Source organism: Psittacula echo (assembly GCF_963264785.1).
Source record: "Psittacula echo genome assembly, chromosome: 6".
Lineage (NCBI taxonomy): Eukaryota > Metazoa > Chordata > Aves > Psittaciformes > Psittacidae > Psittacula > Psittacula echo.
In genome coordinates this window covers 11,329,569-11,351,958 of record NC_137743.1, presented here as the reverse complement: position 1 = coordinate 11,351,958, position 22,390 = coordinate 11,329,569, and the positions used below count along the sequence as shown (strand labels likewise).

Below are 22,390 nucleotides of genomic sequence, written 5' to 3'. Positions count from 1 at the left end.
CTGCCAGGAGGGCGTACTCAGAAATGTGAAGAGGGAAGGCTTTTTGTGCAATGTGAGGGGCAAGTCCTGGAAAGCCACAACAAAGACAGGCAAGCTGCGGTTTGGGAAAGTGTTATCCAAAGCCATCACAGTGGGTGACACCTCAGTCTCCATGTTCAGGCAACCTATATGGTGATCCCCTTCCACCCCTCCAAAGGGTTCCCAGTCTTGACAGGCACTGCACACACAGGTCTGCAGCACAGCCCCATTCCCAGCTCATGGATGGAGCTGCAGGAGGATGTTCAAAAGCAACTCTAATTACTGAGCATTAAAAAACAGCAAAGGCATGATTTACTATCCTTTCAACCCGGGGCTGACGCTGCCTGCTGAAGAATGGGATTGCTGTGCTTGCAGTTCATTTTATGAAGGCACCTTTGCCGAAGATGCAAAAATAAAAGTAGGCTGAAGGAAGAGAAAGCAGAAGGCCAAGAGACAGGCAACTGAACAGAGCAGATTGATTTAACAGATACGATACATTTTTTGCCGCGTGCATTATGTGTGGCAATTTATATTCCAAGTGGCACAGTAACAGACTTGACTGTAATCAAACAGCACTGCTGAGGTGTCAGGAGCACAGATGCTGCCTATCGAAAATATTTAAAACAGAAAGTAAAACTTTGAGAAACCCACAGCGAGGGGAGCACAATGAGAATGATCTGTGATGTTTTAACCAAACACCATTTCTCTCCGCTCTGCTCTCTTTGGTCCTGGAGGTCGGGGACCTATGTGAGTCACAGCAGCTGCAGCTCAGATAAACCTTGATGAAAAGCAAAGGCCAGCAGCAAACTGTCCAGGGCAGCCTGGAGACACCCTGTGTCTATTGTGCACTAGAGATTGGATAAGGGGGAAGGGCTGCTCCACGTGTTTTGGGGAACTTCAGCCAATGGATTCCTCCCCTGGGTGTTACAAGAGGGCTTGGCCAGCATGTGAGAAAGGGAGGGGAGAGTTTGAAAACAACCCAGCAGGCTCTAAGGAAGGAAGGCAGCTAGAAAGTGACCTGCTCGCCTCCGTGCAAGCATTCTGCTCCAGGTGACTTGCGGCGTTAAGGGTGGGAGCTGCTGGCAGGTCCCCCTTGGCACAGGTTGGAGTGGAGGAGGTCCTGGGTGCAGGTAACCCCGGGATGCAGGTGCTGGGGAGAGGATGTTGAGGTGCACAGCCCGCATGGGTTGTCTCGAGCTGCAAATTGGCCAGAAATGATCAAAAGAGGGTGGTTTCTTTTTCTATGGGAGGAGGAATTCTGCTGTTTTGTTTTTATGGGGATTTTGGTGGTATGTTTGCTATTAATATGGCTGGGGGAGGGAGGCTGGGAGAGAGGAAGCAGGGCTCTACAGCTCAGAGATCAGCATGTGATCAGCTGTCTTTACAATATTGGAGGTGGTTTTGAGGTTAGAAAGGCAAAAAAAAGGTGATATCTTTGAGCAGACTGGTTGATAACAATGGAAAAATATAAATAATCTGTCATGCACATCAGACCCTTTTCAGGTCACAGTGTTTTACAGATCAGATAGTATGCAGAGTCAAATCTAGACTAGATTTTCAGTGATTGATAACCCAGCTGCTAATAGAGAAATTCAGCAGAAGAAAGGAAAACCACACCATTTTCTTATCCAGAGGTATGCTGGATGGTTCAGGGGTTTTAATCTTCTTTTGATCACTGACCCAGCTTTTGGGCCTCTTGGAAGTGATCCAGTCTTAAATTTTACCAGAAAATCCTCTAGCAGTTTTCCACGGTGCTTTAAAATGTGTAATTGATATGATGCACTGATTTGGTATCTTGTGGCATCTTCTCTGGTGCAGGTTCTGGTTAGTTGTGTTTCAGTTTCTCTGCCACCTGTTTCCTCTTCACTGAAAAACATTTGTAAAGCCCTTTTTCTGCCTTGCAAGGGAAGCTGGATCCCGTGATCTGTTTGCTTGGTACATGCAATGGAGGTGCATAAAGCAAATGAGATATTACTTTTTGATTGATGGGGAAACAACATCTTTTGAGGCTGCCTCTACGTTGCATGTGAAAGAAGTCCTGTGTGAGCATGCTGAAGTGTCCTGACTTGAAAATATCTGCAACTTAGTGTCTTCATGAACAAGAGAGGTTTTCTTTCTGTCGTTTGCCTGATGGGGAAAGGATTTATCATTAAAAATACAGCAATTGTGCTGCACATTCTTTTAACAGATCACTGTTGGTTTAATTCTTAAACCAAGTTTTGATGATTCATGCAGAACTGGGCCAGTAAATTAAATCAGAGGCTCTTACACAAGGAAAGTTTGGCTCTTATATCAGTCAAAAGTACACTGATTTGGAGTAAATTATACTGGAAAAATAGGTAAAAATACTCTAAAATTCAAGCCATCATCTATTAACTGAGGAGGATTCTCTTGTTGGCAGTTAAAATATCCTGCAGTGCAAAAGTACTAAAGCAGAAAGGATCTGTGTTTGCTTCCCTCATACCAGTGGACTGCTATTGCTTGGGCTCTCCAGAGTGAAAAATTACAGAGAGAAAACAAAGGGTTAGCTGAGTTTTTAGGAGAACCTGTGAATGGAGGCAAAATACATGACAAGGCATGGAGACTCTTGTCTCTAATTAGGAGTCTGGCCTCAGGTGGTTCATATAGAATAAACAGGGTCAATGTAAACTAAACTAAGGCAGAAAGTTTGGAAGGTTGTGGATGGGTATGGCTGGTTTAGCTGAATCTGCACTGGGTTTGAGTCCCAGCAGTGTGGAAGGTGTCTGCAGCACATTTGGATTGCCTGGACAGGAGGTATCCTGTTTGCCAACTGTGGGCCAGTTGCAGTGTTTTCCAGTCCCCCTGCCCAAACCCCTGTCCTGTGACACCAAATTAAGAGATTATAGGTGGGTCTTGTGTGAAGAGAGAGGAAAAGGTCTGAGATCCCCATGCTAGCAACCCAAAGAAGAGGTAGCACATTATTTCTATGATGGTTTTGGTGCAGAAAATAGATTTTCTATTAACGGAGGAGGACACGATGTTGCAGAGGAGGCAAGCACAGCCATCAGGGTTTCCTCAGGTCTGTCACTGGGAACACCTAGGCATTCCCTCACAGTTCTCCCACATCCTGGCGTTAATCGCGTCAGATCTGACCTAAAACCGGTCAAAGGCGTTGCTAATTGACACTACTGAGCCTCCTGAAGGTTAAGAAGTCAGGATATGATGACCAGGCACACTTCTGTGGGAGAACCGCAGTAATGTTGTACAGGGCAATGTTAGTTGCGGGTCCGGTGCGTGCGGAACAACCCCAGAGGACGCTTCTTCACACACCTACACAGCGTAAAGCGGCTTCATTTCAACAAGCAGGTATCAAGGGGCCACAGGGCCGGAGGAGGAAGGAGCCAAACCTCGCCGCTTGTCTCATGCTCCCTCCCGCACCGAGGGACTGCATCCGCCTGGTGAACGCGGCACCACAGGCCGCAGCCCCCTCCTCCCTTCCCCCCACGAATGGCTCCTTGCGGCTACCCCCCCCCCCCCCCCCCGACACGCGCGCGATGGTTTCGTCCTCTCTCCCCTCACTCCTTTTCCTGAGGGCTGACCGCCCTCCCGTCCCCCTCCCACCGCCATCCCCGCCTGCCGATTGGCTGCGGCGGCAGGCGGGAACCAGCCAATCGGCGGCGGCGCTGGCGGCCGTGTCGCTGGGGGGAAAAAGAAAACAACAACAAGCAGGCGAGGGTGTGCGCGCGCGGCCGGCGGAGGGGGGCGGGGTCGTGCCGCGCCGCGGGAGCGAGCACCGCCGGTAACGGTCTCCGCGGGCGGCCTCTGAGGGGACGCGGTCCGGTCCTGCCTCCTCCTCCCTGCGGGGTGCGTGGGGGGTGCCCAGGCCGCGGGTGCCGCCGCTGAGGGGGCTGCTCCTCCTGACTGACCCCCGCCCCGCGCTGGCTGCCGTGCCGCGTCCCTCTCTTCGGCCGTGGCAACCGCGTATCGAGCCGCCGCGTCGGTGTCAGTGTTGCTGAGGGCGCATTCCGTGAGGTGCGGGTGCTTTCAGGCAGCAGCCGGGCGTGGTGAGCGCGTGTCGGGCCTGTGCTGCCCTGCGGGTGTTTGGCAGTAGGGCCCTGTGCTCCCTTCGGCCTTGGCTCTCAGTCACGCCCTCTCTTAAGGGCCGGAGTTGCTCCGCCATTGATTTCTTCCAGCGGCACGGGTTTTGTAGGGGTAGCTCAGTCTTACGTGGTTATACTTGCGTATGGCCTCAGAACAGCTGGTGTTTGCAGGTCTCGAAAGCTTTGGTGGTGGGAGGGGGGTTGCTTAATGTTAAGGAGATGAGAAAAATGGTGTAAGCTGTGTGAAAATTCCTCAGGGATATTTTGTATAGGTGTACGGTCTTGATAAGTTTTGGAAGCTTTCTTCTGCAGTGTGTTTTGTTCTTAAATATTAATTTGCTGCTATTTAGCTGCTGTGGTAAAATTGCATAGTCTGTGTAGTGGTGGTGAGCACAGAGAGCGGAGTATATTTTATTAATGTTTTTCAGAGATTCAGGAAATAACCCTAGTCTGCTGAACTGTTTTAAAAGTGCTGTTTGTATCAGTGCTTAATCTTAAGATCTCTTGCAGCAGTCTTATGTTGTAGGTACTTGGACTCTGCCCATTTTGTTCCTGTATTATTTCCTTTGACATGAAATTTTGGGTCTGTTTATTCTGATGTTTTTAATGCATGTTTTCAAATTGTGTTCTGTAGTTGATTGGTGGTTCAGGGTTGTAACTGCCTGTTCTAACTATGAAAAATATGAAGTGATAGTGGTTTTGCTATAGTCATAAATAGCAGCATCCTGAAGCCCCAGCAGACCTGTTGGCTTGAGTTAATGAGAGGGTGCGTTGCTAAATTGAGAGCGTCTCCCCTGATCAGTATGACAAAATGAATTGTAAAGCCCAGTTATTCCATCATCCTTGTCACAGATGAAACAGGGTCCTGAGTATAAAAAAGATAGCATATGAAAGTTGTGGTGTTACTATGTTGCCATGGGCTGAGAATTTCAACTAGGATCTTGTATGACCTTATATTTAGGTCTTTATTACAAATTATGAAAATCATGATTGTTATTTAATACAGGTTTTTGTCCTTTGTCTTCTTTTTCAAAGAGGTGGACAACTGATGGAACATTCCACTACAAAGAATAAAACTGTTCTTACAAGGTAGTTTGCTCAGATTAGACTGAGATCCATACAGGAAAACAAAATCTCTCAACCAACGGTGACTGGGACCACTTGAGAACTCCTGAATGATCTGTTGAGGTAACTCAGGAAAATGTTTATTAAAAAGAAGTGGCATGGTGCAAGGGAGGACTTGTTATTACACAAAGCTGTTAACTGTTTGGGTTGCTATTATGAAATGCAAGGTCATGACAGCTTGGTACTGTGCCCTAAACAAGAGGTTTTTTTATTGCCAACGGTCTGTGATGAATCATTTGCAGTTAATGGGTCTGTGGTGGGCAAGTGGCCATACCAGAGGAAAACAAGGGAAGAGAAGAAAAGGGGAAGGGAGCACTGTTACTTGGTGTCACAAATGGTAAACTGTCTTCAGGGCAGCAAAGGGAAAAAAGGGGGGGGGGGAAAGGGAGCAAAAAAGAGCCACTGCATTCTTACAGGGCAGACACAAATGCCTGTAATATTCACAGGACTACAAAGTGATCTATGAAAGCCTTGCAGGTGAAAAAGTGTATGGGGAATTCTGGGGCTGCTTAATTTTTTGTGTACATGAAGGAAAGATGGATGATGCCATCTCGTCATAGTGACATTGGGTGGTTTGTAGATTAGTAGCTGCTAGGAGGAGGGAGAGAGTGACAGAAGTGTTGAACTTTATCCCTTGCAGATTGAATGGTGGTTGTGAAGAGTGTTTGAAGGGTGTTGCAGAAGCAAGATGTAAAAGTTTGGCAGCTGTATGTACACATACAATAAAGTTTAAAGACTGTGTCCTTGAGGGAGGAATGAAAAATAGCTTGTGTTCTAAGGGCTGGTCTGAACTTGATAAATTTGTACCATTCTATCAGTATAGTTCATGTGAAGAACATTTCTGTTGTGGATGCAATTATAACATTGGTATTGTATGCTCATATAGGTTATCACTTTGCAGAACAGGGCAGTCTAAGTTGATAGAGGTGGTTTTTATCAACTAAAAAAAGCTGCATACAGAGGGCTTTTCTCGTGGTGCCTCCTTTATAAGCAACAGAACTGACAGCTGCTAGGACATCCAGGCTTAGATAGGTGTATTTGAGGGTGGTGCTGTCTCATGTTGCACCATTTGCCTTACCAGGAAATTTTTAGTGGTTGCTAATAGTTAATTGTAACTTAAAAAAACCCCTGGGTTTGGATTGCATTTTGTGAGTGAAGCCTTTGCAGCTTTTTACTACTTTAAAATTTGGTCTAGTGCTTTTCTTCACCTAAGCTTCTCTGTTTCTCTTTAGGCCTTGGAAGGAAAGCATTAAAGACTTTACATTTCACAGTCAGTTCTGTTAAGCAGCTATGGAACTAGAAAAGGACCACATTACTGCTACCGCCACAGGTAAGTAATATTTTCAGAATTTTTTTACTTAAAATTGCTGACCTGAAGTGGTCTCTGTAGAAAGCATTTATTACCTCGTAATTTTTAACAGTGCTGGTTTCAAAAATCTTCACCAGAAATTTGCAGAATTCAGTTGTATACCAGAGTATCCTGCTTGATTCCATTGATTTAAAAAACTATTAAAATCATAAAGTTAACATTTCTGAATAAATAATAGTGACTCTGGGCTCCTTACCATCTGACTTCGTGTAGTCCTGTTGTGAAGAAAAGAACAAACTCAAAAGTAAAACGTGAAGGTTCATTTGAAAGGTACAGATTCTGCTTCTATGTAGCTGTTAAGTTTAAAGTTAGAGAAAACAAATGATGAGAGGCTTGAACTCGAAGTGGGCTGGCATGGGAAAATGTACTGAGTATGTGTTAAAAGATTGTGCTTAAATTGACCAGCTTGTGCATATTGCAGATGCCTTTTATGATGTTTAGTCAAGTTAACAGAGTTTCATGTGGTTTTCTGTGTCTTCCAAAGGTTGTGATGATCTGCACTGACCTTCTTATACCTAGGAGATTTTGTATCTTTTAAAGGTTTTTTGGGGAAAAAAAAAATCATATATATGTTAAAATGGTACGTAATGCAGTTGAAGAGGCCACATGCTCCATCTGACCTTTTATTTTAAGCCTTAATTGGCTTAATGTAGAAGATCTATTGCTTTTCAGCATTTTAGAGTTATATTTGGATTATAGTTGGGGAAACTGCTAGATATCTAAACTGACCTAATTTGATCAAATAAAATCAGTGTATAGGTAAGTACTTGCTGGATGCGTTGTTAGTTAGGTGACACCAGAAAAGCACAGGTTTTAAGTGTGCCTGCTAGGTTTGGTAGCAGGGTAATAAGAGAAATTTGGATGACTTTTAATACATAGTAAGCAAAGTCTTCATAGGACTCTGTTATTGCTTATATATGTGTATATGAAGGAGAAAGAAGATCTGCATCGTTTTTTATGTACTTTTTATACTACCAGGTCTGTTTAACCTATTCTTTTTCAGCCCAATGAGTTTACTAATAGTGGAGGGCCAGTTGTTTATGTTACTATGAAGAAAGAGGTTGCAGCTGGAAGCAATAGTGTTGTATAAAAAACTAGTTTAGTAATGCAGTGAGAAATACTAAGTCTTAGGGGCTGGATGTTTCCTGTGTAGGATTTCCTTTAGTCTTTGAACCTGAGGTCAGGATTGTGTAAGGAGGTTGGACTGTAGCCTCCCCTTGTAAGGGTCGCCACGTTCGGGACTGACTTGTGTTAATGGCTGTCCATTTTGTTTAGAAACTGAGAAGTAAGTACTCACTGGAAAGTGTGGTTCCTGGAGAGCCAGATGGCAGGTCTAAACTGGAAAAATTCATGGGAGAGTGGACATGAAGAAGAATTTAAATTAATTTTTCTGATTGTGCTGATGGCCTCTCCTCAGAGAATGAGAGGAAGGAAACCTGTTTGGCTTTGCCTTTTTTTTCGCCCTCTGCTAGCTTTATGGAAATCTCTCATTGTTTTATTAAAATGTTAGACAAACTGACAAAGCCTGTTGTGGGGAATCTTTTCCTGGACATGGTGCATGCTTTTCTTTTTTAGCTTGCTGCAAGCGTAAAAGGAATGCTTTTGTGGGAGTAATGAGTGGAAAAATGAAGCTGAAACTGGAATGGCTGCATTATTGTTCAGCTATAGCATTCACATCTGCAAACAGTAGTATCTAAATGTTGCTGCTTTGATCAGAAAGGAGGCAGTTGTATCAAACTTTCTTCATTTTGTACTGTACTATCCTCTTTGATATAGGTACATACTTTGAGGTTGGAAATGTTTTATTAGTGCACTTTGCTTTCAAAACAATTTTTTGTGAACCTGTTTTGGATGAAAAAGCAGTTCTGAGAAGTGTTGCCAACTGAACATTGGTAATGAGAATGTATTGGCATGGTGAAGTAATACGTTTAGCTAAGTTAAAATACAGATTCAAAATGCTCTTCATATTCTGGGTTTGTGGCAGTCAGCTTTTCTGTAAAGCAGGCTTGGCACAGCTGGAAAAGCAGCTTTCTCTGTGTGCCTCATCACAGCACTTCCTAGGGTTGGGGCTGTAGTTTGTGTTTTGAGACTCTACTGAATCCTCAAGAAAAGGGCTGTGTAACAGAGCTGAGGCTGTGTCCTTTGTGTGTTTTACAAATTTCAAGAACAACCAAGGTACTAAGTGGGATGTAAATAGATCTCCAGGGGCGTTTTTCTGTCTTGATGGGTTAAGAAGGGTAAGAAGAACTTACGAAGACTTTCGCTTATAATGCAGTCAATAAGACATTCTACTGAATCACATGGCTCAGGTGGGGGACATCCTACCTTTGTGAAATGAAAGACTTTAGATCCGAATTTTGAATATGCATTAACTTCCTGAAAGAGTGAAATGGTTGCACTTCCCAGTGCTCCGAGACACTTGCAGTTCCTCAAGTTGTGAGAGAGTTTTTTGTTGGGTGTTGAACAGAGCTACTGTATATGAAACAAACCTATTATATAATTGCACTAGGGAACAAACCATGGCCATTTTAGAAACCATCTTGATAGAAGATACAGTGAGGGCAATCCACAGAGAAGAGAGATCATACTTTTTCATAGAATCATAGAAGAGTTAGGATTGGAAAGGACATTAAGATCATCAAGTTCCAAACCCCCTGCCACAGGCAAGGACACCTCACACTAAACCATGTCACCCAAGGCTCTGTCCAACCTGGACTTGAACACCACCAGGGATGGAGCATTCAAAACTTCCTTGGGCAACCCATTCCACTGTCTCACCACCCTCACAGTAAAGAACTTCTTCCTTATGTCCAATCTAAACTTCTCCCATTTAAGTTTGAACCCATTACCCCTTGTCCTGTCACTACAGTTCCTAATGAAGAGTCCCTCCTCAGCACCCTTAGAAGCCCCCTTCAGATACTGAAAGGCTGCTATAAGGTCTCTATGCAGCCTTCTCTTCTCCAGGCTGAACAGCCCCAACTTTCTCAGCCTGTCTTCATACGGGAGGTGCTCCAGTCCCCTGATCATCCTCGTGGCCCTCCTCTGGACTTGTTCCAACAGTTCCATGTCCTTTTTATGTTGAGGACACCAGAACTGTACACAGTACTCCCAAGTTAGGTCTAATGTGAGCACAGTAGAGTTTCAAAAGACTTTATTCTCTGAGTCTTTGTTACTGAACTCCCTAGCCTTTGGATTAAACAGCTTTTTTTCTTTTATAACTTTAAACACAAATAAAAGTAGTGATCGTTTTGTATTCTTGTAGGTCTAAATTATTGCTTTACCAGCTATTGAACTGTATTTGAAGTTCCCTCAATGGGGAGAATGTTGGTTGATGATTTAGGAGATGAATTTCACGGTGTTGACTAGTCTGTTAACATTACTGACTTCTTACAGAACTTACTGTATTAGCAGTTTTGTTTGTGTCTAAATCGAGCTGAGTGGGTGGAGTGAGAATTAGGCACTTGGAGCTTCTGCACTGAGGACTTCTGATAGTTTTTGTTTAACAAGGGTGGGGTTTTCTGTGGTTTACCTGTTTATAAATGGTTTCTTCATTTGCTTTCCAACTCTTGACATATGTTCTGTTTAGATTGTGGATGGTTTGTGCGGGGGAATAAGGAACTCTTTATGACTGTGATGTGTAGACATGCTTCAAAGCCAATATTATTTGCCTTAATGCTGTTGGAAATAAGAGCTCTGTTTAATATTGTAATCCATTTTAAATGTAGTGTGTTTTGGTATTCTAACATAAAACTGTTTATATCAGATTCTTTTTGCTCTGTCTCCTTTTTAAGAACTTGAGAATCTAAGTGATGCTCCGTTTTCCGGTGATGAAGAAAATGGTGGGTCTGAGGAACGAAAGACTGAAATCAATGGAAACTGGATTCCTGCAACTTCAATTACTGAGGCCAAAATAAATGCTAAAGCAAAGAGACGCTTGAGGAAAAATTCTTCCAGAGATTCTGGGAGAGGAGACTCTGTTAGTGACAATGGAGAGACGCTGAAGGTTGGAGCTGCACCAACGAGCCCAAAGGGGAAACTCCTGGACAGGAGATCCCGGTCTGGAAAGGGAAGAGGTCTACCAAAGAAAGGTTGGTGTACCTTAGCAAAGACAGTAGCATGATAAAGATTCTGTCCAAAACATAGTCTTTTTTTTCTACTGGGAATCATTTTCATAACCCCCAGTCTCTGTGCAGATGTTTGGTTCTTTATGTTAGATAGTAGGTGGTGATAGAAGCCAATAATAGGTGGCATTTTTATCAGAAAATTTGGCATGTGTATCATCTATTAACTTCTCTCTTCACAAATTTAATACGCAAACTTGAACTGTTGGTGGTTCACAGGGCTATTAATGCAACCTTAAAACATGGTTATATTTGAAGGTACAGTGTTCAGCCTTTAGCAATTCTTGTGCAGTTTCATACTGCTTCTAGTATCATACTGGAAAGTGGTTGCTGAAGTGGGAACGTGATAAAAGCACACTTTTCAGTGTATATACATCACTCTTAAGTGAAAGAATGTTGGGTTGAACTCAAAAGTATTCTTTGTAAGCTGGTGGTCCTTGCTTACTGTCACATATTTTGCCAGGTGGAGCAGGTGGTAAAGGAGTTTGGGGAACACCAGGTCAAGTGTATGATGTGGAAGAAGTAGATATTAAGGATCCTAATTATGATGATGACCAGGTAGGCAAATAACTTCTTTGCAGTGTTGTTTTTTATTTCCTTTATTGATTTCAGTTGCTCTCATGCTTATATTAACGGCAGTTTGACCTTGTAAGTTACATGTATGTCACCCTGGCTGTACTAAATGCTTGTTTTATGTTCAGGAGTGGATTATGTCTAGTTAAAGACAGCCAGTATAGAAGTGTCATGGTGTAATGCTCACAAATCTTACCCCACAAACCTTCTTTCTGTGCCTGATTAGCCAGCAGCCTTTTCCTAGGTGTTGTTTTCACTCTGGTTCTCAAAGAGGTGCATGTTGCAGTGCTGTACTCTATTGCAAACAGGCACCACATTAAAAATGCAACACAGAGTGAGTCAAGTCAGGGGTTTAGGAGGGTGCAGTATCCTTTATAGTTTTTTTTTTTTCTCTCCCCTGTGTTCCCAACTGTTCCAGTGTTTTGTATCTACTTGGTATAAACACTTCAAACTGGTGCAGAGTTGATAGCCTGGATATTTTGTTTACAGGTATTTATTTAGGGTATGTTTTGGAAGATTGTACCTTACAGTGATATTATTGGAGGGCAGAAGGAGGGGAGGGAAGTAAAGCTCATTGAGCAAAGGGTGCTTTATAACATGAAATCATAGAGGAAACACTGATTACCAACACAGGTTACTGAAGTATCTAAGATCAATTGTCAGACTGTGAGTAAATTCTCTGTAACGTAAGCAGAGCGATGGTGGTGTCCTTTGAGCAGAGGCTGTTTGCTGTAGCCATAGCTGCTAAGAGGGCTGTATGTGGGAATGTCAAAACCTTCCAATAGTATTTTTTCCCCTACGGTTCAGTGCTGTACATTAACAGAGATAGCTATGAGAAATGAAGCTGGTGAGTCCATAAAAGAAAGTTTAATGAAGAATCAATTTTCCATTGAACTTCTGTATGCTCAGCTTTTTTTAAGGTTGTGTAAACAGAGACTGATGTGATGGAAGGATAGGCTTTTGGACTTAAGCTATACTTCTTGATCATGGACAGCTTCTTTCCGATAAGCAGTAGTTGGAAAGCTGAGTTGTTCAGATTTCTGTGATCTGTAGTATTGCTCTAAGTGTTACTTCTGTAGTCTGTGAGGAGTAGAGAACTGAATTTACAGTGGGGAAATCTGCTCATGCTAGAACTCTGCAGGACCAGGTCATACAGGAGGCAGTTGCTGTGTGATTCTTTTTTCCCCTTAGGGAATGTCTTTTCTCACAAATACTCTGAAAATGGCTTTTCTCTGAATTGTGTGTGTACCTGTCTGGTCACATAGTCACTAGGGAAGAGGGAACTCAGGTAGGCTTGCTGTCAGGGACTGGAGTGCCACTTGCAGGGAAAGGTGCTGACTGCTCAGTCTTGTGCTGGGCTGGTACAGGAGTTTCTGTCGCTCTCCATTTGGTACGTAAGCACTTGATCTGTGTTCATGTGGTGTCAGCAGGATCCTAGGAACAGAGTTTGGAGTGTTTACTGTTGTTTAACAGTAAATTCAGCCTTTCAGTTGAATTCAGCTAACAATATATTCAAAATATAAGAAGCATGACATTTAGCTATCATCTTCCAGACTTTAATGGTAGAGACATAATCTGATGTTTTCTGGCAGAATACTGACTACCAAGGCTAATAAATCATTAAGAATTTAGAAGACACATTTTGAAGAGACAGTGCTGCTTACAAGAGGCCTATATGCTTTTGTTTTTTAAAATAGGAGAATTGTGTCTATGAAACTGTAGTTTTACCTCTGGATGAAAGAGCATTTGAAAAAACTTTGACACCAATCATACAGGAGTATTTTGAACATGGAGATACTAATGAAGTTTCGGTATGTGCAATGCCTTTTTATTTCTTTATCTAGCTGTTAACTGCTTTACTCTGTTAGCTGTAAATGAGCATATAGAGACGTTGGCAAGAACTGTGCATAAGAATACCTCAGTAGTTATATCAATTGCATGAGCAGAAGCATATATGTAAGTACATGATATACTTAGGTATTTAGATGCTTGTATTTATAAGTTTATATAATATATTAATCATCTTTGTTTTTCAAATCTTATTTAGGAGATGCTGAAGGATTTAAATCTTGGTGAAATGAAATATAGTGTGCCAGTGCTGGCTGTCTCCCTTGCATTAGAGGGGAAGGCTAGTCACAGGGAAATGACATCCAAGCTTATCTCCGACCTTTGTGGGACAGTAGTTAGCAAAACCGATGTGGAAAAGTCGTTTGATAGATTGCTTAAAGAACTACCTGAATTGGTGTTGGATTCTCCCAGGGCACCACAGGTACATTTGTAAAGTTTTATTCTTGTAGTCAAAAGCTTTTTCTTCTAAAATCTTGTTAAAATTAATCAAGAGAACTGAAACAGACTCTAGTTTGAATAATACCTATGGATTTTCTCACTGTTTATAATCCCTTGCTAATTTCTCAGGTTGAGCTTTTACTTTGAGATGGTTTACTTAAATAAAATCTGAAACCCAGGCATGTCATAATTGTCTCCTTAGAACTACCTTGAAATTCAACATCTAATTAAAACTGCTTCTGTTGTGTTGCAGTTGGTGGGCCAGTTTATTGCTAGAGCTGTTGGAGATGGGATTCTAAGCAGTACCTACATAGATGGTTACAAAGGCACTGTGGATTGCATCCAAGCTCGGTAACTTTCTTGCTTTCTATATAGCTACAGTTTTGTATTCCAAATACCAGAGATGCTGATCAGGAATTTAGGACTTCAGGATAAATGAAGTCATTCGCTATAACTTCTTATTTTTAAATTTAAAAAACCAAACCCACAAAGTCTGCAACAAGAACAACACCAAAATCTAGAGTGACTTGGGTCAGAGAAGAAATACTGAAAGTACCTCAAAAATGTATGAATACATTTGAGTTCAGTTTGTCAGGCTTGTTGTCCAGCTCATGCTTGAGGGTGGAAAAAGAAGAGCTGAAACAAGACGTGATTATAAAAGGTTTTGTCTTTGGAAGAAGCTTTAATGTGATTAATGAGTAAATATAGCATCAGGACAGCCGCTGTAAATATGTTGTGAAAATACACAAGGGATTAACTGTTTTGCCTTATAAAGTTTTGAAGCACATGCAGTGCTTTCCCAGACATTCTCTGTAATGCTTTATTTATTTTTCAAGAAGTATAATTGTTTTCCATGTAATTGTTTTCCATGTCAGGGTGAGAAGCTGAGGGAGCAGTCTCTGGCAAAAAGGAACATTTAAATAACTAGTCATGGTTTATTATTTGCCCCCCATAAATGTATGTTTCAAGCTTGATACAAAGTTGTTGAACTCTTTTAGCTTCTGGAAGTGCCATTTGCAGTGGTTATGGTTGGGTACTTCTGTAAGGGAGGGAAATGCTTAGCTGCCTAACTTGAGGGTTCGAGGGGTGGAAATTGCCCGTTCTGTAAGTGTCTCCTGCACTTTGAAGGACCATAGCCTGAATACTGCCTGCCTTGGGATGCTTTGCTGCCTTTGCTGTTTCTTGGCCAGTCTTTTCTGCTCATTAAATCTTGGTGAATAGTGTTACTGTTATTGGCCAGCCCCCAGTATGAGGATTGGGATAACTGTTCTTCATTAGCTGGATAGTGCTTAACTGGATCTGAAACTTCTTTTTTTCACCTTTTTCATTCTTTTCTCAACGAACTGGCAGGCTTCCCTAGTTCATGCCATCTCTTTGCAACTGCATGTTTGCCTTCTGAAGTACTGTTTTGGCTTAAATTGTCAAGGTTTCATAATTCTTTAGACCCAAAGAGAAAATAGTATTTCAGTAGAAAAGCATTTCAAACCTCTTTTGAGATACACATGCCAAGCTGCATTCTTGGAGGAGCCTGGATCCAATCCACCTCTGAGTAAGAAAATACTAAGTTCTTGTGAAGCTTCAGGTTCTGTATTGATGATTCAGATCTGTTGCTATCACAGGATTGTTTCCTGACTGCAGCATGGTATAACCAGAAAGATGACAGAATGTGGGGAGCTGGCTTGCTGGCTGCTTGATCCAGATGTTCTGTGGATTTGCTAACCCTGACTCCTTGCCAGGGATCTGGTCACTTTGTCCAAAGAGGAATGGCAGTGGGGGAAGTTAGAGATGCCTTTTTAATGAAGTTCTGCAATAACTTTTTCAAACTAACTTTGCTTTCTAGAGCTGCGCTGGACCGAGCTACAGTGTTGCTGAGCATGACCAAGGGTGGAAAGCGTATAGACAGCGTGTGGGGTTCAGGAGGTGGGCAGCAGTCTGTGAAACACCTGGTTAAAGAGGTAACTGCTTCTACAAAACTCTTCTTTCTGGAATTTACTGTCTGTCTAAGCCTCTCTTGTTTGGGATGAAGATGTTAAGCATATCCTGTAGCAAAATGTCTTGAGTGTTGGTGTTGGTTTTGGTTTTTGTTTGGTTGGGTTTTTTTTAAGAATTATAATTTATTTGTATAAAGTAGTTTTTAAAACCTGATGCAGGCCATTAAGTTGATTTTGTAATGTTCATCAGTGGTGGGAACATGCTAGTACAATTGCAAGTATACATTTATTTTTGCTTTAAGCAAAACTTTTAAGCACTTAGCTTTTTAAGAGCTTTTAATATAAAATAGTGAAATAATTAGAAGAGCCAGGATGAAACTGGCTAAACTTGACAGACTGTTATTTGGCATCATGGATTAAAAGCACAGTAATAAATGAAAAAGAGAGAGGAAGAAACAGGAATGTTTAGAGATCCATGCTACGAAATAGGCAGGTTTAAAGGAAAAGGTTGTGTTAAAGTTTCTGGGTTGTGAGTGTAGCAGATAATAGGAGGAGGAGTTCAGGGGAAAAGATAAACTTAATTGCTCCCATATTACCCTTTTATGGTGATATGCATCTTATAAAGCAATGTTTCTGGTGCTTGTATGTCTGTATTAACACTATGGATAGGTATTTTGCTTACACCGTGTTTCAGGTTGCTGATGTCTCGATTTAATTAACATCTGAATTTAATCACACTTATAAAAACACTAGCAGCAAGTTTCAGGCACTGACCTGCTGCTGGGCTGGTTGCAGAGTATCAGAACAGTTGACAGCTTTTACATTTTACATCTAATTAGTGTTGGTTGTTTTGTTTGTTTTAAAATCCAATAGATTGATATGTTGCTGAAAGAATATCTGCTTTCTGGAGATGTATTGGAAGCTGAACGTTGCCTTCAGGAACTGGAAGTACCCCATTTTCACCATGAACTTGTATATGAAGTAAGGAGAAATCAGAGTCTCTTTAATTGTCTGTAATATGAACAGGTTTGGTTTTGTTTGGATTTGGGGATGCAAATATCCTAACTGGAATCTGAAGCTCAGGTTGCTTGTTCTGATGTTATTTGAATAACTAAATAGTTTAATGTAAAGTTAATGGTTTGTGTATGTGTTTGTTGTGCACATTGTGCAACAATTAAGCTGCTGCTGACTCCAGGAACATCCAAAATTATTTGTTGGGTAAATAGTTGAATCCAGATTATTATAGATTCCTAAAAAAAAGAACAGATTGGTTTATTTTCTGCTGAGGAACAGCAGCAAAAACCCCCATTGTTTTGGTGTCTGTTTCCTTTTAGTTTCAGATAACTGGGTATTCACCTGCTTGTGTTAAGTTGCAGGGCTGCCTTTTCAGGGTGGGCTTGTTCCATCTAGTACATTTATAAAAGCTCCAAGATATGTCAGAACCAGACTGTAAGAGAGAAAGATCTTTGCTATATCTGGGAGATGTTCCCATTTGTACTCTTTTATCTGCCAAATTAGGAGATGGTTGTTTACCAGGAAAGCTGAACACCCACAACCTACAATTTTATTTTCTTTTTTTCAGCACATTGACTTGTTTTAGAAAATTCCTTCCCAATAGAAACTCAGAATCTTTTTAGTTGATGGGGGTTGTGCAGATCTGTAGATTTAGAAGTTCTTTAAAATCACAAATGCAAAAAGAATCATAGATACAAAATTAATTTCATAGAATGAATTGCCATCTGTACTGCAGCAGCCATATGGGTATAGTCATGGATCTGTCAGTGCAGAGACAGAAAGGCAATGCATTTCTTTCTCTCTAGTTCTTTCTCATTTTTCATGCCTTTTATCTTTATCCAAATCACTTTTCATCAGTTTTTCTATTCAAATAATAATATACTGAAATTGTGAGTGTGTAGAACAGCTGGACTTGTCTCCCTAGAAAACACGTAACAACATACTCCTTTTTGCACCTTGTATGCTGTACATAGCATGTACTTGAACCACTCCTTTCTTTTTAGTTAACACTTGCATTGTTTGTTTTAGGCCATTGTAATGGTTTTGGAGTCAACTGGGGAAAAGACCTTTAAAATGATACTGGATTTGCTGAAATCTCTCTGGAAATCTTCTGTCATTACTGTGGACCAAATGAAAAGAGTAAGTGTAGCATTTAGGGAATTTTGGGTAAGGTCTTCCAAAATTTTGTACAGCTTTTACCTTCTTTAAAGTACTGTTTGTGGTTGACTGCCACTTTTAAATTCTCCATGGTTGTTCTGTATCCCACAGAAATAATCTGTCATTGATACATGTACAATACTTGCCCTGTACTGGAAAAATTAGAAATGAATTCCAAGCAGCAGTTCTCCATAGAACTGCAAGGTACAGAATATTGGAATCTTCAGTCAAAAGATTTTTCAAGTGCTTTTATGCAATTAAATGATCATAACAAGTAATTTTACATGCCCTAGTATTTTGTTGTAAAATGCTTAATCTTAAATACAATTTTCCCTTTTATCCAGCAGTTCTTCATAATTACAGTAGTTCAGTGAGGACCCATTAATTACAATGTCAGTTAGAACAGTGTGTGTGTGTATACATATATATATATATATATATATATATATATATACTTGGAATCATGCTTCTAGGTATGAATACAGGACAGCTGTCCTGTCCCAGAGCAAACCAGGTACCATGCAGGCTTGTGTCAGAATTTACCCAGCCACACTGCTGGCGGAAGTGATAAAATCAGCTCTGGTTGTCACCAGTGTTTCCCTCACTGCATAAACTGTGGTGGTGGAGATTTGTGGCCACATTGTCTTTATTTACATGGAAGAAAAGTGAAGTCTTCTTCCTTGTGTTACTACTCATGCAACAGTGGCCAGGGCAGGCTAACATACCCATTCTGTACTGTCTGGATTTCTGACTTGTAAAGACAATAAAAGTTCTGCTGGTGCTTTTAAGTACATAGGTGGCTGTGCAGTGTCATAGTATTCCACTGACTTGCAGCTGCTCTGCTTTAGGCTTCTTGAAACTGTCCATGGACTTATACTGAAAAATAAATCCTGAGAGTGCCAAAGGGTATTTAATCAAATCCTAGAATAACCAGGTGATTATTTGAATTCTTACATTGCAGGGCTATGAACGAGTTTACTGTGAAATCCCAGATATCAACCTGGATGTGCCACACTCCTATTCTGTGCTTGAGCGGTTTGTAGAGGAATGCTTTCAGGCTGGAATAATCCCCAAACCACTGAGAGACCTCTGTCCTTCAAGGTACTTGTTTCACTGTAAATGGGTGAAGGCACTGCTTTTTGTCCCTACTGTAGGTAACAGAAAGCAGGATCTTATGATCAAAGTATTACAGATTGATACTGGAAACTATGGAAGACAGAGACTCAGAGGGCTGGACTGGTAAAAAGTTTATTAAGGTGTTATGGTTCTCCTGTTATGGGATAAACATAATGGGATAGTTGAGAAAAATAAGCCTCCAATGAGTCTGTTGCAGGCCTGTGTGCTCTCCAGAGAATGAAGACCTGCTTCTCCTTTGTTCTGCTGATCCGCTTGGTAGGGATCAGTGCAGTACTGAAGTGGAAGCTTCAGGTGTCACAATGATCCACGCTGGTGACAGTGAAAAACTGTGAGCTATAGGGGGGAAAGAAAATAATTAAAAATGGCTTAAAAATTGGTTTAAACCCGCCGAATGGCACAAATAGAGTTTTAAGACAAGACCATTAATAATGTTTATGTCAAATGTATAGAACACTTAATTTGGAATAAGCTGTACGCACCTGATGCCTTCCTATCTCTCCTGTGGTTTGCACAGTGCTTCTGGTTTGTTGTTTTCTTATCTGTAGTATAAATAACGCTGTTTGAAGTGTAACTGATCAGTATTCTGTTGCCTCCTTACTGGTCACATACCACTTCTGAGTTTCATTTCATGTGGGGAATATATGCAAATTTTAAAATATGATGTTAAATCTATTACTCAAAATTTTATGCATCAGGAATACTATTTATTAGATCTTTTCCTATTTGGATGTTTTGTTGGGCTTGTTAAATCATCCTGACAGTTTGAGGTAACTTCAGATTTTGAAGTGTTGGTGTCTTCACCCAAACCAGCCTCCTTTTGTGGACTTCAGGCTGAAAACTGAGTTTGTGACTGTTTTGGTATTGAATGTTTTGCAGGTTTTGGCTGTGGGAGGGTTGAAAGTCAGCACTGCAACAAAAGCTTCATTGTATTTCAGTTACCAGTAATACACTGGGGGGGCATTTCTTGCTTCAGTTTTGGGTAGAAACTCACCATTCCCAGACTTTCAAACTTAGCATCTTTTGCAAGTGTCAACTTTCAAAGGTGAGCAAAGTAGAAAGCACTTGACAATAGAAATTTTTGACAAGCTTCTTGCAAATAAACCCGGCTGCAAGATTCAGATGGATTTTAAACAATTTATCAGTGATTAGGAATGTCAGCTAATATTGCTGGATGAGCACATCTTCCATTTGATGGCTTTCATCAGAGACTGTAGTGATAGGACAAAGGGAACTGGGTTCAAACTGAAACAGGGGAAGTTCAGGTTAGATATAAGAAAGAAGTTCTTTACTGTGAGGGTGGTGAAGCACTGGAACAGGTTGCCCAAAGAAGTGGTAGGTAAATGCTCCATCCCTGGCAGTGTTTAAGGCCAGGTTGGACAGAGTCTTGGGTGACATGGTCTAGTGTGAGGTGTCCCTTCCCATGGCAGAGGGGTTGGAACTGAATGATCTTAAGGTCCTTTCCAACCCAAACCATTCTGTGATTCTATGACCAAGAGAAGATTCTTAGATAACTGTGATAAGAACAAAGCAGTGATGCTACTGTGAACTAAACCCATGCTTTCTCCTTTCTTGCAGGGGCAGAAAGCGTTTTGTGAGCGAAGGAGATGGAGGTCGTCTTAAGCTGGAGAGCTACTGAATGTGAGAACCAGCTCCTGAAGCCTTAAATGTTGAAAGGGAAATAGGTATCTATATATATATGCAAACACGCATGCTTTTCTGGTGTGTGTATGTATATATGTATGCACATATATAATGTACCAAATTTAAGAGTTGCTTAGCACAGTTCATATTTTTTTAAAAGCACGTTTTGGGTACAATCTTTTTTTTTCTTTTCCTCAATAGTTTTATAAATTTCAGAAAGAAAAGAATTTCTTTCTTTGGGCATCTGGTAGAACAACTGGCCACTGCTGTGGTGGTGCCTTCCAATAAGCTATCGTTTCAAGTGCCATATGTGTATGACCTGATCATTCCACATCTGCATCCATGTCTGACTGCCGCTCTTTCTTTCAAGGACAGTGTTGTCATCATAAAATCACCATTTATACAAAGCTTTATAGAAGGGTCAAGTTAAGCTGCTGTGATCCCATTTCCATTGCTGCTGAAGAAATACTGTGCTTTGGGAGGAAAAAAAAAATAGCTGTTTCTTTGTTTTAAAGAGCCCAAGAAAATGGAGTTGGGTCATAAGAGTAATGCATCTGTTCCAGGGGAGAACACTGGTTGGTTTTAGCCCCTGTGTACCAAACTTGTCTTTTTTTTTTTTTTTTTTCTATGTAACTGGAAAAGTGAAAAGTTCTGGTAAAACATATTAAAAATATTTTTTGTGACGCTCTTTTTCCTGCCTCCTTTGATTTTCAAAACAGAACAAATGTAACTCTAAATTCTGAAGTGTGTGCAAGCGAGCTGTACATCTAACTGTCCCCTTTTGTATTACAATCTGCAGCAGAGCACAAACTAATTCAACTCATGGTAAGTATTTACCAAGTATGTTGTTGAGAACAAGCGTCTGGGGTAGGAGCAGCCGGGCTGGTGCAGCAGAGATACTGTGGTGTGTGTGTATTGCCAACACGCCCCTGCTCAAAAACAAGACCGAGCCAAGGAAGACACAGCACAGCCTCCCCTGCTCCCTTATGTGTTTCATGTTGGTGCCACGACGCCAGGTGCTCGGCAACACAGGGAACTGCCGGGGCGGGGCCGGGGAGGCCAGTGCCGCTGCTCCCGAGCCAGCCCGGTAAGCCGTTACCGGAGCCGTGGGGTCGTGTAATGGGCCTCCCTCCCCACGTTATCCGCCCGGGCCTAGCGCCGCGCCTGCCGGGGTTATGATGCCTGTCGGAGCTGGCATGCTTAGAGAAGCATTTAAAACGTCGCTTGGAAAGCGGTGAGTGAAGCTTCCACGGGAAGAACGCCAGGGCACGGGTCGCCCCCTCCCGCCTCCCCGCTCCAGCAGCACCCCTCACTCTGGGCCAGCCTTTAATCCGCGAGCTCCGTTACAAGCGGGTACCTCCGAGTCACAGACACCTGAGGGCACCGTCCCCCTCGCCGGGGCCTGGGCTACGGCTGGGGCTGAGGCTGCGCTGCCCCCTCGGAGGGCTGCGGTGCCTCCTCTGGCTGCCGCGCCACCGCCTCCAGCGCCGCCCGCTGCAGCGCTTCCAGCTTCTCCAGCGACACCGACTTGAGCGGCAGCACCTTGGGCTTGCACAGCACCATGGATGCCGTGTCCTCCACCGACAGCTGTCCTGCGAGGAGAGAGAAGGGCCGCGGGTGAGCGCCGGGGCCGGGCAGGCTGCGGGGACCCTCCCGCCCGCCGCAGGTACCTTGCTTCGGCAGCACCTCCTGGAACGCAGCCTTCCCCTCCGGCATGGCGGTTCCCACTGCGCATGCGCGCTGCTGCTGAGGAGAGAACTACAGCTCCCGGCCTGCACTGCGCGGCGACCCTGCGGTCAGACCGCCTACGGTTCCCCAGTGCATGCTGGAAGCTGTAGTCTTGGGGCGGGTCCTGGCTGCCACCTCCGCACCACCCGCCGCAGGGGGGGCGGGCAGAGGGACGTAGAGCACGGCTGCCCCGGGGCGGGGGCGTGGTGGGGCCGGCCCGGGCACGGG

The 22,390-nt window shown here is 42.5% G+C and overlaps 2 protein-coding genes across 5 annotated transcripts; one reads left to right on the top strand and one right to left on the bottom strand.

The window, feature by feature from the left end:
• The first annotated feature begins 1,086 nt into the window (after positions 1-1,086).
• Positions 1,087-21,263, top strand: PDCD4 (programmed cell death 4). Of its 2 annotated transcripts, none has more exons than XM_080621631.1 (13): positions 1,087-1,148; positions 5,115-5,267; positions 6,437-6,534; positions 10,365-10,661; positions 11,158-11,252; positions 12,965-13,078; positions 13,315-13,536; positions 13,807-13,904; positions 15,394-15,508; positions 16,358-16,465; positions 17,528-17,638; positions 18,618-18,757; positions 20,369-21,263. In XM_080621631.1, exons 3-13 carry the CDS (start codon positions 6,495-6,497, stop codon positions 20,427-20,429), a joined length of 1,401 nt encoding a protein of 466 aa, XP_080477757.1. In that variant the 5' UTR covers positions 1,087-1,148; positions 5,115-5,267; positions 6,437-6,494; the 3' UTR covers positions 20,430-21,263. The 2 variants fall into 2 exon arrangements, with proteins under 2 accessions (XP_080477757.1, XP_080477756.1); XM_080621630.1 differs by lacking the exon at positions 1,087-1,148 and adding an exon at positions 3,751-4,011.
• Positions 18,889-22,156, bottom strand: BBIP1 (BBSome interacting protein 1). Of its 3 annotated transcripts, XR_013957235.1 has the most exons (4): positions 22,105-22,156; positions 21,792-22,026; positions 21,272-21,363; positions 18,889-19,126 (listed from the first exon to the last, which is right to left on the bottom strand). XR_013957235.1 is itself a non-coding variant. In XM_080621632.1 (3 exons), exons 1-2 carry the CDS (start codon positions 22,148-22,150, stop codon positions 21,842-21,844), a joined length of 231 nt encoding a protein of 76 aa, XP_080477758.1. In that variant the 5' UTR covers positions 22,151-22,156; the 3' UTR covers positions 18,889-19,126; positions 21,809-21,841. The 3 variants fall into 3 exon arrangements, 1 of the variants encoding a protein (XP_080477758.1); XR_013957236.1 differs by lacking the exon at positions 21,272-21,363; XM_080621632.1 differs by lacking the exon at positions 21,272-21,363 and having other exon boundaries at positions 21,809-22,026.
• Between the last annotated feature and the right edge of the window lie 234 nt (positions 22,157-22,390).